Genomic DNA, 13,808 nt, shown 5'->3' with positions numbered 1-13,808 from the left:
AAAAAAAATATACATTCAATTGCATATAACTCACTTTGTATATATAATAAAGGATTTTTCGAATAAGGGGCTTATTTATTTTTATATTATCTTCGATTTTGGTAATAACAACTTTTTTGAAGAAACTTATGGTTTTTGAGTTATTTATGAAAAACTGCTTTAAAACATGGATTTTTTTCAGGAAAAATCAGAACTTTTGATCTTTAATAACTCAAAAACTATTGATTTATTGAAATAACTTTATATAACAAATTTTACTTATAATTTGTCCCTCTATCGATTAGTGGTATTATTTTTAATAAAATAATTTCCACCCCCGAGAAGGGGTGGCATCCCCCCCAGGGTGAAAGCGCAAGTTGGCACCATGTCACCTTTGTTTCTTGAGGTATCCTCTACATACTTACCAATTTTCATGAAAATCGATGGAGGTTCAACGAAATCGGAGGTGAAAACCTTCATTGACTCCACTAATATAACTAACGTTGAAATAAAAGTGAGTGTATTCCACTGGATCTTCATGCGTCTTTCCGCGCTTCCCCACCTTTAAAGGACGATGTCACTTTCCCCATATTTGTAACTCAAGCATAGCTCCCTTGGGAAGCATTTTCGGACTAGGTGAATTTGGTTAAATTGTCTTAAAATTATCTGAGGAATCTCCTGTCTTCGTTTGTCGGTAGAGTTTCTGGACACCCTGTATATCACGATATATATATAATATAAATATCATGGTATATATCATGATATATATCGTGATATATATCAGTGGATAGATATCCTCGTGCCCTAGCTCTAAGTGAGGCTATGCTTAAGCACTTGGAAGCATTTGAGATGTGGGTAAATAGACGACTACTAAAAATAAGCTAGGTCGACAGAATTAGAAATGAGGAGGTCCTTAGACAGCTTAACCAAACACAACTGGTCAATAAAATATCTGAAAAAGAGACGCAAACTGAAATACTTCGCTCACATTATGGTAAATATGAAAAATATGATCTTTTACATCTGATCATTCAGGGAAAGATCCAAAGTAAACTTGAGACTGGTGGAAGAAGAACATCATTGCTGAAAAATCTAAGGCAATGAAATCGAAAATCAACTACATCGTTATTCAGAGCTGCTGTCAATAAAGTCACGATAGCAAATATGGTAGCCAAAACTGTACCTCGCTAGAGTGACATCTAGCTGGTGTTAGATTCAACGATCGCTCCCTCTTTTTTGTCTGACAAAATTAATTTATTTTAATTTAATGTATGTTTTGATTAAAATTAAAAATTATAGTTTTGCAATAACAAAACATACCGTACTGGAGCTACAAATTTAGGTGTTGTACATGCAGAAACGCATCCAACTCGCACTCTGAAAATTTTTAGAAAGGGGTAGACTCACTCAAAAGAAGCAGTTAAAACCATTAGAAAACCATAAGACCAGTTAGAAAAAAATAAGGCACTTAAAATTTCGTATCAATATTCCAAAAATGAATGAATTCAGTAAAGTAGATGTAAAGAAACGAAATGCTGTTGGTCCTTAACTTGAGTGATTGGCTATATCAGAATGGCTGTAAAATTGATGTGAAGAAAAAAGCTGACCTAATGAAATGAATCCAGTTTTTACCCCCCACACATCATAATTTTTATGTAAACCTGAAGACTGCAGATGATATAATTGAAGATTTTATTGCTGGTTCTACTGATATAGAAGAAATAACATTATTAGTCCTTCAAACTTTTAAATGCGTAGAATATTTAGTGTACCCAATTCAATTTAAATTCTTAATACAAGTTTTTGATTTATTGATGTTATCGGTTATCCATTCGTTAAAGTAGTATAATCAAGACTTCTTGTTTACTTACTATCAGTAAGCCAAAAACAACCATTGCTTCCTAATATAAAAAAGCGATGTGGCTAACCCACATTTTTGCAAAAAAATTAAAAGATTTTCTACATTATAATTAACTTCTAAAAAAATATATCAGAATTCTATATTGTTCTGCAAAAAAGTACAACATTTATTTATTTATCAACGGGCAATCACCCAATTAAAATACAGTAAAAACATTATTAATATATCACAGGAGATTTTTAACCTAACCTACATTGAATTTAAAAATTTTATTCATACAAACTAGGTACATTAAATAACAAACATTAACAAAAAATGTACAAAACACAAGGACATCAAGCTATTACACAGCTTTTAAGATGAGCTTTAAATTCTTTTGGAAAACTCTAACAATCTAATCTTTGGGAAAATTGATTAGCAAACCTTGGTGTTCTAGACATGAATGAGTTGTGTCCGTAGTTTGTGCGATGGGCAGGGTTGAAAAAAAAACATGTTTTTTTAATCTTATACAAAACACATGTTTTTTTTTTGTTTTAATCATGTTTAATTTTGTTTTTAAATTTTATGTTTTAAACAAATAAAACATGTTTAAAATACATGTTTTTTATTTTAAATTGTATGTTTTGAACAAATAAAACTTAGAAAAAAACATTGTGTAAATCATATTTTCTTAAACATAATATTAATAATTTTGATTTGAACTTTTCTTTAACATAAAAGATAAGAAAACCAATTGCAATAATTAGGAGCTATCGCCTGGGGGAACCCCAGACTTACTATTTATAAATTCATAAATTCGCATTGCAAGTTAGCTATTATTGCAAGAACGTCTACTGTAAGTTATTTTGTGGTGTTTAGTATTTTTTTGAAACATGCATATTTGGCGAATTTTTATACATGATACGAAGGAGCGTATGGAAATGGCTTTGATCCCAGCTCATTTTTTGGCAAATTTGCTTGATAAGCCCTTTAGTGGAAATAAACTTACCATCCATCCATTATAAATTATCATCCAGGAGCATTTTCAATTATTATTAATTACCAGGCAGTGTACCCTTTAAACCATATACGTTATCTAAACATTTAATTGAGAATGTAATATGTACTAGAGACTTGGTGGCGTTCTATGAAAAATATAAATATGTACTACAGCATTGGAACTTGCTCAACAGCTCCACACAGCTAATGCATTGTCAGCCAACATAGAAAGACTCTTCTCAACATACGGTTTGTCATTGCAAACTACGTAATCGGCTAGAAAATGTCAAAGCTGACAAGTTGGTTTTAAGTTTTAAATAGCTTAATTGCATTAGTGATGACGTGACTGATCAGATATCAGATTGATAATTTTAGATTACAAGATTACTGTGAGACGAACAGTTTTGAGAAATTTATTAACTCTTGTATGCAAAATGTTTTAAGTTTTCAAATTTTTGTTAAGTTCCGGTTAGTAATAAATAAATAATATGTATGTTTAAAAGTTTTTATAAAGTACATATTTGAGAATTTTTTTCCTATTTATTTATTATTTTAATCAAGACAATGAAAAAAAACCACTTGTTTAATTTAAGTGTTTTAAGCATGCTTTAAACTGTTTTAAACAAAAAGTGTTTTAAACATATACACATGTTTAAAACAAAACATTTATAAACAAAATGTTTAAAACGAAACAACCCTGGCGATGGGGTCTAACGTAAAAGGGTTGATTTAGCCTTGTTTATCTACTGGGAACATGGAGACTAATTTTCTCCAATAATTGAGGACCAAAATTATTGGAGTGTAGTATACTATAAAACATTGTGAGATCCTTATCGTTAAGTTGAAGTGATTTTGACACAATAGATGAGATATGGGGGATGTAGGATAAGCTGGAATCGAGCACAACACCTAGGCCTTTTATCTGAGATACAGAGTCTAAAGGACAATCCTTAATAGTATAGATATGATTTATAGGAGTCCTATTTCGACCAAAAACCATTAAGTGACTTTTTTAACATTAAGTTCCATTCCATTGCTATCACACCAATAGCTCAACAGATCCAAAATCAGATTGTAATTTTTGATAGTCAATATCATTCTCGATTTTCAAATATAATTTTAAATCATCAGCAAACATTCGGAAAAAAAACAAGAGGCAATATCATTAACATAGATATTGAATAGACGGGGTCCCAGATGTGACCCTTGTGGTACTCCTGAAGGTAATTTTATTTCAAACGATTAAAATTTCTGAACACGTACTATTTGTATTCTTTCAGATAGGTAGGATAACAACCATTCTAAAGGTTCACCCTGGATACCCAGACTTCTCAACTTATTGATTAAAATCTTGTGATTTACCCGGTCAAACGCCTTTGTAAAGTCTGTGTATACAGCATGAAACTGGAAGCCTTCTTCAAGAGATTCCATAAGGAAGTCGGTAAATGTCAATAAATTAAGGTGGAGCGGCTAGAGAGAAATCCAAATTGCTGGTCGATAAAACAGACTTTTAAACTTGCTAACAAATAATCACAAACAAGGCTCTCAAAAACTTTGGGAATACAACTCAGAATGCTAATCGGACGATAATTGTTCACTTGAGACTTACCTCCAGTTAGTATTGGGAGGGGGGGGGGGGGGTAAGTTTTCCAGTAGGCTGGGAACATCCCTGTCTTTAATGACAGGTTAAAAATGTGAAAAAGAGGTCTAGAAAGTAAAAAGCTTAATAAACTATAAGTCGGGTGTCGTTGTCAAAATACAAAATAATACTAAATACACAAAAATGTTGTTGCTTAGTAAAAAATTCTTCTAATAATTTATTTGATCCGACTCATTTATATCGGCAATTCAGGCATGTATTATACATTGATGAGTTGCATTCCTGGGACGACTTTACTAAAAGATAGTTCATTCGATTACATGAAATCAACCCCAACTCAAGAATATCCGCCACAAAAAATCAGCATGTGATCTGTCTTTAAAAAGACAACCAAATGCAACGATGGCAGTAAAATTCTCGCGCTAGAGATTCCAAAGTAAATCACGAGGGAAAACCAGGAAAAAACCTCGTGATACTATCCCGACATCGTAAGTATTTGGGCTTACATTTAGTTTACTCTCAAAACTAATACCAAATTCTGACTTTAATGTATACAGGGTGAGTCACCACTAACGGGACGGAAGATTACAGCAAAATGGTAAAAGATTTGGACATATTTGAGATCTATCAAATTCAACACGCATTGGATAATGAACATAGAGTTCAATGGAGAGATTCAAGAATAGTCCTGAAAGAAACAGACAGTAAAAAGAGAAAAATCAAAGAAGCGGCTCTAATTATGCTAAATGAAAACAATTGTGTCGCAAATTCCTCGGTAGAATGCTGTAGGATGTGGTTACCCATACTAAAAGAGGAAGTCAATAGAAAGAAAATACCACGATTAGTAAGTCATTAACATCGAGTTAGTACATATTTTATATTTTAGTATTATTTATATAATATCTATGTATTATTAATATTATTTATAATTTAAAATAGCAAATAATACATTAAAGTCAGAATTTGGTATTAGTTGTGAGAGTAAACTAAATGTAAGTCCAAATACTTACGATGTCGGGATAGTATCACGAGGTTTTTTTCTGGTTTTCCCTCGTGATTTACTTTGGAATCTCTAGCGCGAGAATTTTACTGCCATCGTTGCATTTGGTTGTCTTTTTAAAGACAGATAACATGATATGATTTTTTGTGGCGGATATTCTTGAGTTGGGGTTGATTTCATGTAATCGAATGAACTATCTTTTAGTAAAATCGTCCCAGGAACGCAACTCATCAATATTGGCAATATCATTTTAAAGTCTTCTACTTTAAAATGTATAATACATGCCTGAATTGCCGATATAAATGAGTCAGATCAAATAAATTATTAGAAGAATTTTTTACTAAGCAACAACATTTTTGTTTATTTAGTATTATTTTGTATTTTGACAACGACACCTGGCTTGGGCGTCGAAACGTTAATAAATTCATTTTTTGGTAAAATTGTGGCTTATTTCCCATTTAAAATAGTTCATTATAAAAATGCCACGAGGAAATAGCTTCAGAACAACATTAAAAAGCTTAAGTGTTTAAGAAAAGAAGGTGGAAGACCATCTGGACCTGGCCCCTTGTTGCTATCCAAAATGGAAAGTTTTTCATATACAGTAGAACCCCGATTATCCTTGTGCGGATTATCCGGGCTGCGGATTATCCGTGCTATTATTTTCTTTTATTAAATTGTATTTTCGAAGTTTTATCAAAATAGCGTCACTGCAAATCACTTGACGAAACTCTATATGCCGAGAGGGAGACTCGTAATGAAAGATTTATTTTTTTCTGTTATCTTTTTATGGTAGGTAGGTATAGTCCGTCCGCTATAACTTTTCCCATGCGGTACGATTCATTTTCAATCAAATTAAGTCAAAACAGAAAGTGAAACGTACGCCGATATGTGTAGTATATAGTATACAGCAGCGGTTCTCAACCTTTTTGAGTGATGTACCACCTACAGTTATTTTTATTATTTTTGGTACCACCTATATTTTTAAATTGTATTATCAATACTTACTAAGTACTACTATTTTAATTTTTTCTGTGTCTTGTGTACCACCGCCAATAATGATATGTACCACCAGTGGTACATGTACCACATATTGGGAACCTCTGGTATACAGTATACAAAATGTATATACACATACACATCGACGTTCGTTTCAATTTATGTTTTGACTTATTTAATTGAAAATGAATCGTACCGCATGGGAAAAGTTATAGCGGACGGACTATACATACGTATGTATAAACAACGTACATATTATGTATTATATATAAGACATAAATGTTCGGAGTATCCGTGCTTTTCAATTATCTGTGCCACATCCGGTCCCGAGGAGCACGGATAACCGGGGTTCTACTGCATAGACAAAATAGAAATTCCAAATTGAGATAATACAGTAAATTGGGATAAGTTGATGTCACCAGAAACTAAAATATTATCCTGCAAAACACAGTCTCTATTACTATAAGTTTTTAAAAAGTATTCAGCAAACAAATTAACAATTTCTGTACCACTAGAACCAGTGATATTATTATAGTGTACAACTGATGGTATATTATTAGGTATGCTATTTTCATTACTAACAAATTTCCAAATATTTTTAATATCCCTGAGAGATGATTCAGTTAATGCAATGTAATCACGATAACATTGTTGTTTTTACATTGAGCCCTTAGAGGGAGGGATTTAGTTCTCAGATATTCTTTGTGAACTTTCTTTTTCTAAATAATTGTAACTTTGAGATCTGGAGAAAACCACACCGGAAATTTCTTTGCTGAGTACTTTTTAGCAGGAACATAAAGATCAATATTAGGTTTGTTCGTAGAACGATCAGCAACCGTTGCCAACCATCAGAGGCATGCGCGTTCGTAATCTACGAACTCTAACTGTTAACTGCGCAGCGCCAACGGTTAACTGCGCATGCGTCTGATGGTTGGCAACGGTTGCTGATCGTTTAGATCGTACTACGAACAAACCTATTGTTAAGTATATAATATCGTAAAAATTACTGATCATATCATCAAGAGACTTATTTTTAAACAAATTATCCCAATTAAATTGAGAACGAAAACTTGTAACATCTAGGACATTCATCGCATGAAAATCTCTATAAAAAGCGTCACCAGTCAGTCCAGGGTTGTTAACCTCTTAACTCTTAACCTTCCGATGACCAACCTTTTTTTGTTACACGGATGACCAAGGGGGGAAAATGACCCCAGGTCAAAAATGTCAAAAATGACAATTAACCAAAAAATGATGTTTTTTTTTATTTTTATTTTTTTTTTAATTTTTTTATGGCATGGACTTTATTGTCATTCGGCCAGTCACAACATGAGTATTAGTGTCATGTGTAGTGTGTATGTTGAGTAAGTGTCTTGTTACTTTGCAAAGTCGACGTCATTAGCGTAAAACTACTTGAAATTACACATTATAGACGGTATTTTACTAAACATCAACTTCAGAATATATTTTTTATTCGTAAAATATAGGGAATTTTTTTTATTTCAAAATATGAGGATATCTAGAATGATATTAAAGTCAAATAAAAAAATGAGTTAAAAATTGAAAATACTTTTGAATTTATTAAAGAAAAACATAGCTGGGGTCACAATTTCCCCCGCTTGGTCATCCGAAGGTTAATATATCTAACCTCTTAACATTCTTCTTCTTCTTCCTACTTTATAAATAGGCTCAATGCCTGTTTTTCTTCGGTTTTTAGCGAAGTATTTGTAGTGAGGTATTTGTTTCTCCAGATTGTGTTGTTGAGACATCCTGCTGCTGTGTTCGTCATGTTCACTTGTTTTTGTACTACTTCTTCCACTTTTCCGTAGCTTAACAGTTTTATTCCCAAGTATTCCGTTTCCATAATTTGTTCTATTACATATTTTGTTATTTACGATCAGTTTACATCGTCTCGGTTCCGCTGAAATCACTATCGATTTAATTTTCTCTGTTAAGATCACCATGTTGTATATGAGCGCGGTGTCTTCGAATTCTTTAATTAATCTTTGTAGGTCATCTTCATTATCGGCTGTTATTATGGCGTCGTTGGCATAGCATATTATCTCTATTTCTTTTTCTCCCATTCTATATTCTCTTCTTTTTTTAACTTTCTTTTTATGATTTCATCCATTATCAGATTAAATATTAATGGGCTCAGCGAATCTCCTTGTCTAATGCCAGTTTCATACTTGATAGGTTGCGATAGCTTTCCTTTACATCTTACCATAGCCAAGTCTTGTTTTCTAAAATAGTTTCCAGTATCAAATTAAGCAAGTTACGCTTAAAATAAAGTTGGTCTCCTTTTTTTTGTCAAATAAACTCGGGAGAGTCACCCCCTAATTACCATCTTAAATCAAATTAATCGTTACCGCTTCACAAATTAGTTTACTTATTGTATTATTTATATAATCTGTTAGTATCACCAGTTCAAAGGGCTTATTTAAAAAAATTGGTTTTAAAATAAATATTTTTTTAATTTTGAAAATTTAATTTTTTTCAAAATAACTTAAAATTTATTAGTGATACCAAAAATCACAAACGGTAAAAAGATGTAAGTTTTGCTTTTCTGAATGTTTTGGATTTTTTGTTTTTCTGTAAGGCAAAAATTGGTTAAGATGTTGCTGTTCAAAATTTGCCTACACTCGTGATTATTGACTAGTTCCTTTCAACTTCAACCCCTTTAAAACTAAGTACTTTGAACCGATGAAACTTAGAGATCACATAAACAATAGATACACGAGTAAAGCAACTTGTGAAATGGTAACGATTAATTTCATTTGGGATGCTAATTAAGGGGTGATTTTCACGATTTTTTTACCAAAAAAAAGGGTCCAACTTTATTTTGTGCGTAACTTCCTTACTTTGAATGCTAGAATAGAAACTTTTTTTTTTTTAAACAACAATGAAGCTTTTTTAATAACTTTAAAAAAGTTGTAATGAGTTTTCCCCAAAAAGTGCTTTATTTTTTGGTTATTTCAAGTTGAAATATTCGATTTGGAATTTGGAGAGTATGAACCTATTTTTATTACTGAGAACTGTTCTTTAACTGCGTCTAGGGTTGTCTAGGGATCTCATACATACACCCTTTTTTTCACTTTTTATGGGCTATATTTTTGCTAAAAATGTTTTTTTTTGATAAAATACTTACTTTTTGTGTTATTTGCAAAAAACCGCCTAAATACATTTTTTTTTTAATTGAAAAATGAACGTATTTACTCGCAAATCACTCGAAAAGTATTACATTAATGAAAAAATGCTATAGAACAAAAGTTGCTTAGAATTAGTCATTTTATCCATTTCCAGACTTATTTTGAACGTATATTTTTTTACCCCCCATAAGAAGTGAAATTAATCAGGGCCTCGATTTTTGACCCTTCGCTTCGTTATCGAACGTATTCGCTTCGTATACTAAACACGTATTCGTATGTGTTTGGTATACGAAGCGAATACGTTCGATAACGAAGTGAAGGGTCAAAATCGAGGCCCAGGGCAAAAGCACACATCGGCCCATATCACTTTTCTTCTTTGACATGTTATCTATGTGTATGCCAAATTTCATGTCAATCCAAACGGATCTTAAAAATTTGAAGCAAAAACCGTGATTCAATGTAGGGGAGAGTTAGATAAAACGGGATAGTCGGATAAAACGGGATAGCCTAGAGACCCACCTAGTGCTGCTATCAATCGAACAATGACGGAAACTTGTTACCAGTCGTCATTTTAACATTCTCAGTTCGTTTTAACTCGGGGCCACTTGATGAAAAGTTGTTGTGTTTAGAATTGTTTGATTCTATTTTTTTGGCTCTTCGTACTTTTAAGTGCGTTGTTTTCTACATTATACTGCCACTGCCTACATATTAAAGATATAATTCCGGCGACTTACATTTAATTAACCACTCATTAACGAATATTCTCATGTGTAGTCTGTCAAATTTTACTTTCACATTTAGGCAGCAGCCATTTTTGTTTTGAAAAATGTCTGAGTTGGACAAAACGGTACACTTAGAAGTTGGATAAAATGGGATACAGTTTCATTATGTCCCGTTTTATCCACCTATTATTTTTGTTGGCCTATTAATTTTTTAAATAGCAATATGAAGCGTGTACCCATACCGCAGAAAAGAACAACATATTTTTACATATTTTTATGTGAATTTTGTTCTGATATACGAATCAAGTCCTAAATAAAAGGTCTTATTTTCCATTTTGCAATAAAACATAAAAACCGCCTATTTTGAAGTTTCTGACTACTGAAGATAATATCTTATTATTGTTATTTAATATTATTGTTCTTTCAAGAGTAAATTTGGCTTTGCAGTTTTAGGTATATTTGTAGCTACAAAAAATAATTGTATGATGATTTCTTTAACATATTTTCCGTAGTAAAAATGGTATCCCGTTTTGTCCAACTCTCTCCCTGTCCAACCTACACAATTGTAAAGAAATAAAATCTCTACTCCACTTTAAAAATCATTTTTAATAATTAAGTGTAATTTTTATTTTAAGATAATATAAGTCTTTCTTTAGGCAATGACTGTGAAATAATTTCTTAATTGTTATCAATAAAGTCACTACGATTTAAGAAAACAAAACAATTATCTCTGCTTCAGTTGATCGTAGAAAATTTTAATTTTGTTTTGAATCTTCGTTTTGTCTTCAGCAACAATAATCTGCAAGTTAGAAACTCATAGGATGTATAGGGGCGCTTCAGTTCTAAATGTTTATAACGAAATTTGTCCCCTTATTTTCAAACCCGAATTAAAAGGTTGAGAAATGTTTTACGCATTTGCTTCCATCAGAATATGAAAATATATGTCTTTAGAAGAACAGTGGATCTAGGATAAACTCTCTACGATTTTTTTTTTCAAAAAGTTATAGCCTTCGACATTTTACCTCTCGGGATCAACAATTTATAATACCTAGCAACAAGTTCACCAATCGGGCTTTTTAATTTTTATTTCTGTTTGGAATTGGAAGATCTTCATTTTAAATCCTTAAAAAATAAAAAAGTTATTTTTACAATAAATAATTCAATGGCAAAAACGGCCATTTTAGACCTTTCGCAGGCTGTTTTGCAACAACAAATTAACGACTTTAAACTTGCCATAGCTCAAATTGTAGGTTTTTAAATTTACTATAACTTTCTCTTTAAAAGTTTATCTCTAAAATGAACACCCTAAGCTTCAAAAATAAAAATCTTTAAAAATTGCAAATTTAACAAATGAAAAACGTCATAAATAAAAGAGCTCCTAAAATTTTTGGTTACATTTTAGTAGAAGTTATTCCTGGCATGGTCCTTTACAACACCTGATATTTTTCAAAAATTCCTGAATTATATCCTGAAATCGACCTATTTTTCACCCACAGCTTGGACTATAATTCAAGTTTGAAAATATCTAAAATTTCAAAACTTTTTTTCTCATTTGTTGCATTTTGGGCTTAGGTCACTTTGCATATCATAGCGTCAAATGCACATAAAGTATTATTGCATTGTCATTATCGTCAATTGATGTTATTAATTGGTAATTTTTTATAAATACATATATGTTTATTTCAGATTAAATTTGGATTATGGATTGATTTAACAAACACTTCTAGATTCTACAACAAAGCAGATATTGAGGAATATGGATGTAAATATGTGAAATTACAGTGTAGGGGTCATGGAGAAACTCCATCACCTGAACAAACTTCTACATTTATTAAAATTGTCACACAATTTATCACTTATCAACCATTAGAAAGTATTGCTGTTCACTGTACACATGGATTCAATAGAACTGGCTTCCTTATTGTTTCTTATTTGATTGAGAGGATGGATTGTGACCTTGGGAGAGCCTTAACGTTGTTTGCCGAGTCAAGGTAAGTCACCTTTATAGTCCAATCGACAGCCATTTTCTCGTGGAATTTTGAGAACCAAGGTCGATTTCCTTGAAAATTTGGATATACAGTCCCTGGCTATATTATTATGACCACCTATGAATTTTTACAAAAATAAACTGTTTCACTAGGTACGTTTTGTTTAAAATATGATTTTTAAATTAAATTTTGTGATGTAATGTTAATGTTATCCATTAACTATATTATATTTAATAATAAACACCAATAAAACATTTGAAAATATTACATATTTATATACTATTTAATATTGTGTTGAACTTCTGACCTTAATCAGATGGAAAATATTTGGGAGCTTTTAAAACGAGTATTTTCCGATGAAAAGGTCACTAACGAAATTGTTTTGATTAAAGAACAAATATATCATTGAAACCACAATGACAAATTAAAGCAAAAAAAATAGCTACATTCAGAGTATGTCAAGACGGATGCTAGCGCTAATCAAAGTTAAAGGGGGCTCAACAAAATATTGAAAAAATAAAAATATGTGATATTTTTAAATGTTTTATTGGTGTTTATTATCAAATATAATACATTTAATGATAAACAGAAATAAACCATTTAAAAATATCACATATTTGCATTTTTTAAATATTTTGCTGAACCCCCTCTAACTTTGATTACCGCTAGTACCCGTCTTGGCATACTTTGAATGCAGTTAAAAATTTTTTTGCTTTAATTTGTCATTGTGATTTGAATGATATATTAGTTCTTTAATCAAAACAACTTCGCTAGTGACCTTTTCATCGGAAATTTCTCGTTTTAAAAGCTCCCAAATATTTTCTTTCTGATTAAGGTCAGAAGTTCAACAAATATTAAAAAAATATAAATATGTAATATTTTCAAATATTTTATTGTTGTTTATTATTAAATATATTATAGTTATTGCATAACATTAACATTGCATAACAAAACTAAATTTAAAATTAATATTTTAAACAAAACTTACCTAGTGGAATAGATGAATTTTCTAAAATTCATAGGTGGTCATAATAATATGGCCAGGGACTGTATAGTCCTGTCGCCAGGGGGGGTACAACGGCCTCCTTAATTCAGATGGACTTACCCAAGTTTTTTTTATATATTTTGACCCGTAGAATACGAATTTTTTGGGTAACAGTTGATCCGGATGTCGATAAGATTGTTATAGACAAAGAACTTGAGGAATTACATAACAGTGATTTCTCGCAAAACAAAACATATTTTTGTATTTTTTGGGTCATTTTAAGCAAAAAATATTCCTACAAGTTTTTTCGTAGAATGCATAGTTTTCGAGATAACCGCGGTTGAACTTTCAAAAAATCGAAAAATTGCAATTTTTGAACCCGAATAACTTTTGATTAAAAAATAAAGTAGCAATTCTGCTTACCGCATTTGAAAGTTTAAGTCAAATTATATCGGTTTTGATTATTTGCATTGCTAAAAATTAATTTTTTTATTGTTAAACTAATCTATAAACACATAGGTTTCCCGTGCCTAATACATGCGTTTTAACG

General features: G+C 31.3%; 1 protein-coding gene across 1 annotated transcript in view; it reads left to right on the top strand.

Annotated features, from left to right (window-relative positions):
• The window catches only part of LOC126890811 (mRNA-capping enzyme), a 144,624-nt gene that overhangs the window by 16,963 nt on the left and 113,853 nt on the right, over positions 1-13,808 (top strand). Inside the window, exon 2 of the mRNA XM_050660001.1 lies at positions 11,972-12,276. Coding sequence (XP_050515958.1) covers positions 11,972-12,276 — 305 coding nt within the window. The remainder of the gene's footprint in view (positions 1-11,971; positions 12,277-13,808) is intronic.

The sequence above is a fragment of the Diabrotica virgifera genome, chromosome 8 (assembly GCF_917563875.1).
Source record: "Diabrotica virgifera virgifera chromosome 8, PGI_DIABVI_V3a".
Taxonomy (NCBI): domain Eukaryota; kingdom Metazoa; phylum Arthropoda; class Insecta; order Coleoptera; family Chrysomelidae; genus Diabrotica; species Diabrotica virgifera.
The sequence above is the reverse complement of the archived record's forward strand: the minus strand, read 5'-3'. Positions and strand labels throughout refer to the sequence as shown.